The sequence below is a fragment of the Haliotis rubra genome, unplaced genomic scaffold (assembly GCF_003918875.1).
Source record: "Haliotis rubra isolate DU_JTF1 unplaced genomic scaffold, ASM391887v1 Scf51, whole genome shotgun sequence".
In the NCBI taxonomy this organism is placed as follows: domain Eukaryota; kingdom Metazoa; phylum Mollusca; class Gastropoda; order Lepetellida; family Haliotidae; genus Haliotis; species Haliotis rubra.
The window spans coordinates 2313855-2320016 of NW_025767202.1; the positions used below are offsets into that span (position 1 = coordinate 2313855).

The window sequence follows — 6162 nt, forward strand, 5'->3', positions numbered from 1 at the left end:
GTCACCAGTGAGATGGACGATAGCGTGTTTACCGTCGAAGAAATGAACGTTTTGCCCCTAATTGCATTCTACAGATCGACAGATTCGGTGGAGACAATGTCATGGTGTGCGGTGCGATATCATGCACACAAAGATCTGATTTAGTGGTGGGTCAGGGGAACTGACAGCCAATCGGTACATCAACGAAGTCCTTGCACGTCACATACTTCCGATTATGAACCGACAGAGGGAGTTGTCCCGCATGACAACGCTACTTCACATACAGCACGCGTCACGGTCCGATACCTTGACAATTCTAACGTCAATGTCTTGCCATGGCCTTCCCGATCGTCAGATCTTAACCCGATAGAACACCTATGGGATGAACCCGATCGATGTCAACGTCAAACACGACTCAGACGCTTCCACAACTGGCCATCGTATTGCAGAAAGAGTGGGGACGAATTCCGCAAGAGCGACTTCGTAGGCTTATCCAGTCTGTGCCGGGACGGTGCCGAACAGTAACTGCTGCCAATGGTGGCCATACAAAGTACTGACTTTGACGCCATCTTGTGGACTCAAGTAAACATAAGGCTTCTGTTGTGTTGGCGGAGTCTGTGTCTTAAGACGTGTGAATATTCACCGTTTTACCATTGAAATTGCATGAAATAATTGCTCTTAAACAAACGCAATAAATTCTTCTAAAAAAATCTTCTTTTTTTTTTGAAGAGTGTACATATCTCTTGTTAGCCTATGGCTTACACCTGAAAACAAACAAATATCACAGTAGTTCGACACAGGCTATATACGTCACTTCATGTCCCGTGTCGATATACTTTCTGTAGTCACAATCTATAATTGTCCCTCCAACGTGATTGCTATTAAAGTCTGTGTTTCCTTACTTGTGTTAGTCTGTATGTGTGATAACATAATACTTTGTGTTAGTTTTGCTGCGAAGCCCGTCGTCTCTTGTCACATAATCATACAGCTTGCACTCTCTCTGACTTGAAACACCGGTGATGGTAAAGGAGAGACAGTATCGTGTTGCAATACAAAGACTACCGCACTGTCGTAAACTGGTAGTTGATGACGTCATAATGGCCGGCACACCTACATCCGGTTCAGCATTGGCCTGCTCCAGAGAGTAATATTTATGCCGCATGGTGGGTGTCTGTAAGCACATTTCGTTATCTGTAAAGATAATAAAATATTGATAATATTTAATATGCATTAATCTATGGTGAATATATATATATATATATATATATATATATATATATATATATATATATATATATATATATATATATATATATACATATATAGTTCTGTCGCAGTGGACATAACTCCAGTGTTGACTTGACGTGGACTCTGATCAACGTCATCCTACACTCGACAGGCGTGGGAACACAAATATACACATGAAACAAAAGGATCGCAATACCTATGATTTTTATCGCCCATATAGTCTGTATGTTCATACCAATATTATGTTTGCTTATATGCTTATTTTAACCCTTCGGGTGATACAATCAAAGGCAAGCATTATGCTTGTTATTGTTTGCTTGTATATATGAACAATACATTGATTTCAGAAACGAACAAAGGTGCTACGAAGTGTACCCGTTATAAATATACAAATATCATGTTTCAGTAACCTGTTCATACAGCTCGATAACTTGGAAAATGAATTGATTTCGTTGTTAATTAGCCAAAATGTGGCTCCCGCAAATGGCAACTGCTCCAAAACGGTACACGGAACGCTGGCATATTACTGATGCAAGAGATGTTGGTCAACCGACTGGCCAGTCAAGATCAGCGTTGAGGACCGTCAGCGATCAGGTCGACCACGAGTGAGAACTTCTAGGGAGGATACAGCCCTTCTCAGTATTGCAATGCCAAGTGGCCTGCCAAAACACAAAGTGGATTTCACATCGTCGGTTGTTCAACAGTACGGTCCGTATTGCCTTAAATCGACCGGGCATTGAGCCAGACGATCTGTCAGATGTCCATTGTTATCTTCAGAGCACAAAGAAGCACGACTGGCTTGGTGTCAAGGTCGACGTCACTGGAATCTGACCTAATGGAGAAGTGTCTACTGCTCGGACGAAAGTCGATTTCTTCTATTCATGACTTTGGCGTCGCAGAAACACTGCATATACACAATGCAGGCGTTTACTGATGGTGCTGGATGGCAAAATACGCCAAACAAATCCCCCAGTACAAAATCTTGACGCATTGGGACAAGCCCTCCATCATGAATCTAATGGAATACCTTAACATCAATTTCTGATACAGTCAGTGAGGAGGAGGATCAAGGATGTTTCACAAGATATTAACAGGTCGGGTTGTTGATATTTATATGATTGTGATATGATCTTGATACGGATCGCTCTTGTTAACGGAATACCTCAACATCAATTTCTGATACAGTCAGCGAGGAGGATGATCAAGTTTCTGATATTTATATGATTGTGATATGATCTTGATACGGATCGCTCTTGTTAACGGAATGCCTCAACATCAATTTCTGATAAAGTCAGTGAGGAGGATGATCAAGGATGTTTCACAAGATATTAACAGGTCGGTTGCTGATATTTATATGATTGTAAGCTACAATCTTGATACTGATCGCTCTTGTTAACGTCATACGACCATAGTTATCAGCAGGATAAAAAAAGTAGATTTTCCGTTCTTTTGCGTTTAGATTTGTCATTTAATTATCTCTCGAGGGCCAGTTTATCCAGATAGTAATTTAAATCTAGACTTGGATTTGTTCCTTTGCTAAAGTTAATTGTAACATATTGCTACTTTTATAACTACGGGGCGTTGCGGTACTTTTTTCCATGTGTATATGTTTTAAAGAAATTACTACCAGTGTCACACGGTCAAAATACCACTGAAAGGATAAATATATGCAAAAGTCATTAACAAGTAGGAACACGTTGACTACACGATTAATCTAAACAATGAGTTCGTGATTATTGATTGGATCCCCAGCAGTAATCCAGCTAAGTCACAGAACTGTGGAGACAAGATCAACCTTTATAAGGCTGGGTGGGTGCAAATCCAAAGCAAATGGGAGATGAGGTGAAATTGACTTCAAGGTAATCGACCTCACATAGTGACGTTCATACGCGCGTGTCGCTGCCTTCACTGGTTTTATATTGATGGCCTACTGAGATACCTTGTCGCAGTATGCATGGATACCCCATTAATATGATTCATGTTCTTCTTTTATCCCAATTAAGTTGCGTTCCAGGCAGGGTAGCTGTAAGTACTATCGTTTATTCTGTACTGGTATGACGTGTCCAGTGATCTACGTACGTTCCGGTCAGTGGGCAGACCGTCTAGGTGGATGTGTTTTGCGCTGGATCACCTACCATATTCTGCCAACGATTTACAATACAGGCACATGACATGAACTATAGCCATATATTAAAAACATAAAAAAAAACAATTAACAAAATCGAAACTATTAAGAAACCTCGAGAACTAATGTTTTTGTTTGGTCTATAAAATTATTCCTGATGCAAGAAATCATTAAGGTTTCTTTATTTATTTTCGGAAGTGCATGTGACTTCTTTCTTGGTGATTTTCCAAATGAGATAGCCTCCGGATTGTGAGAGACAAACCAGTTAGAATGACATCGCAGGTCAATGTGATATTTGCCTTCGCTTTGGTAACGGGATTCGATTTGCATCTACCAATCGATTGGCATTTTGGGTTTTACACTTGACCGACAATAATCACCCTGAAACGAAATAATCTCTGCATTGATTTTGTTGTAAATGTTGTCATTAATTGATGTAAACAATCAATTTGGTCTCTGTGGTTTCAGACGTTCCCAGAGTAAAAAGCCACCATTGCTAGGTAGCGAGTGAGTGAGTTTAGTTTTACGCCGCCCTCAGCAATATTCCATCTATATGGCGGTCAGTAAATAATCGAATCTGGACAAGACATTCCAGTGATCAACAGCATGAGCATCAATCTACGCAATTGAGAACCGATGACATGTGTCAACCACGTCAGCGAGCCTGACCACCCGGTCCCGTTAGTCGCCTCTTACGACAAGCATTCTAACATTAAGGACTTCGCCGTGTGCTTCCTTGCTCCGTCCAAGCTTTTTACCGACCAAGGTATCAAAGGTCCGGGCTTCGATAGTTTTTCGAAACGATCTTGTCTACGATTAATCTGAAGAATTTACGTTGAATGATATGATACCCTACGTTTAAGACAAGATACATTTGGAGAACTAACCAGGAATTCTTGTGAGGTCATTTTGTTTAACAAGACGTGAAGTCTTTTATGTCCTTTTCGTGCGCTCGAAGGGTGGATATTAATTACAAAATTGGTCAATATCAATGTCAGATTTTCAGCATAAAGCAGGTAATTTAATATCCATTGCATACCTCCATCCTGAATAAAGGTAAACAAACTTATGACAAGTGTCGAGCTGTCTTAGACCGACAACAATCCTATGATATTATGGGTTAAAACCATGCTACGACAGTGTACCTCTTCCTTACGATACATTTAAGAGTGAGTGAGTTTAGTTTTACGCCGCTTTTAGCAATATTCCAGCAATATCATGACGGGGAACACCAGAAATGGGCTTCACACATTGTGATATATTTAAGATACTTTTAGGGGTATTTCAATTATGGTTTGAGTTGGGATCAAAGCCGTCTAGGTACATCCAGTGAAGACCAGCCACTGAGTAATAGGAAGGGAATAACATCGCATTAGTGTACAATGGTTTAGATAACGAGAGTGTTGTTGGTCAGTCTATTCTAGTTGGTGTTGTAAGTCTTCCGCTTTAATGAAGATCCACGTTTTTGTATAAATCACCCATAGCTAATGTGTCAATACCCTAACTCGTTGCGGACATATATTCCGTGTTTTATACGAACCATTCCCAAAAGTCTAAACCTATCATTTTAGGAAGGCCATATACGTACCAAATAAAAGCTGGGAAGGAACGGGATCTTGACAGAATGAAATATGGTTTAACTTCATGTCTGTTCCAGTGGATATGTAGTCGTACACTGCCATGCAGGTGATGCTGCCACGGAGGACGTCCTGCGCATCCAGTGCTTGGCCGACACGAAGGCGCACTGCATCTGTTATGCTCGTGGATCCCCTGACACACGTCGACACTTGTGTAAAATACGAATCATCAATCATCAGTCTAATTTTACTAATACCACGCTCAATGATGACAAAGTGCCACATGTCTGCTGTAAGAGCCACATCCTCGTCCAGAGAGTCACAACACGAAGATGAGTCACATACTGACAGGGTCACGTTAGACGATCTGGTAGTCAGTTTCACATCTCGAATGCCAGGTTGAGTACCGGCATACTGTAAGTGTAGTATTGTTCCTGATGAAGGGATTCCTGGTTTAACAAGGACAGCGATCTGAAAATCACCCTGCAGGACCCCAAACGTCACGTTCAGGTCTAAGTACGAGGAAGAAGCACCATCAAGCATCAGAGACTGTCTGGGAGGGATGTCTGGACATCCATCAGCCAGTCTGGAACACTCGGACAGCGGAGGGTGCTGTGGTGCTACTCCACTTGTGCTGTAACCATATGTTGTGTTGTCTAGTCGCCACAGAGCCACTGGCTGGGGGACCACTGGAATACTACTTGTCGTAGTTGTAGTTGTAGGGGGTGAAGTAGTAGTAAGTGTAGTCATAGTTGTAGTTGTAGGGGGTGTAGTAGTAGTAAGTGTAGTTGTAGTCGTAGTTGTAGGGGGTGTAGTAGTAGTAAGTGTAGTTGTAGTTGTAGGGGGTGTAGTAGTAGTAAGTGTAGTTGTAGTTGTAGGGGGTGTAGTAGTACTAAAACGTGTAGCTGTAGTTGTAGGGGGTGAAGTAGTAGTAAGTGTAGCTGTAGTTGTAGGGGGTGTAGTAGTAGTAAGTGTAGTTGTAGTTGTAGTTGGAGGGGGTGTAGTAGTAGTAGTAAGTGTAGTTGTAGTTGTAGGGGGTGTAGTAGTAGTAAGTGTAGTTGTAGTTGTAGGGGGTGTAGTAGTAGTAAGCGTTGTCGTAGTTGTGATAATTGTAAAAGGAGTTGTAGTTGTAGTTGTGGTTGTGGTTGTAGAAGGTGCAGTAGCAGTTGTAGTTGTGGGGGATGTAGTCGTAGTTGTGATTGTAGGAGTTGTGGTAGCAGTTGTAGTTGTAGG

At 41.5% G+C, this 6162-nt stretch overlaps 1 protein-coding gene across 1 annotated transcript; it reads right to left on the minus strand.

The window, feature by feature from the left end:
• Window positions 1–739: 739 nt before the first annotated feature.
• LOC124292256 lies at window positions 740–5671 on the minus strand. The gene is made up of 2 exons (XM_046729321.1): window positions 4941–5671; window positions 740–1170 (listed from the first exon to the last, which is right to left on the minus strand). Exons 1-2 carry the CDS (start codon window positions 5470–5472, stop codon window positions 887–889), a joined length of 816 nt encoding a protein of 271 aa, XP_046585277.1. The 5' UTR covers window positions 5473–5671; the 3' UTR covers window positions 740–886.
• Between the last annotated feature and the right edge of the window lie 491 nt (window positions 5672–6162).

Coding starts and splice junctions, on each gene's coding strand:
- LOC124292256 (XM_046729321.1), bottom strand. CDS start 5,472: ATGCTTGATGGTGCTTCTTCCTCGTACTTAGACCTGAACGTGACGTTT. Junction 1,171..4,940: donor TCCTTCCCAGCTTTTATTTG/GTACGTATATGG, acceptor TTATCTTTACAG/ATAACGAAATGTGCTTACAG.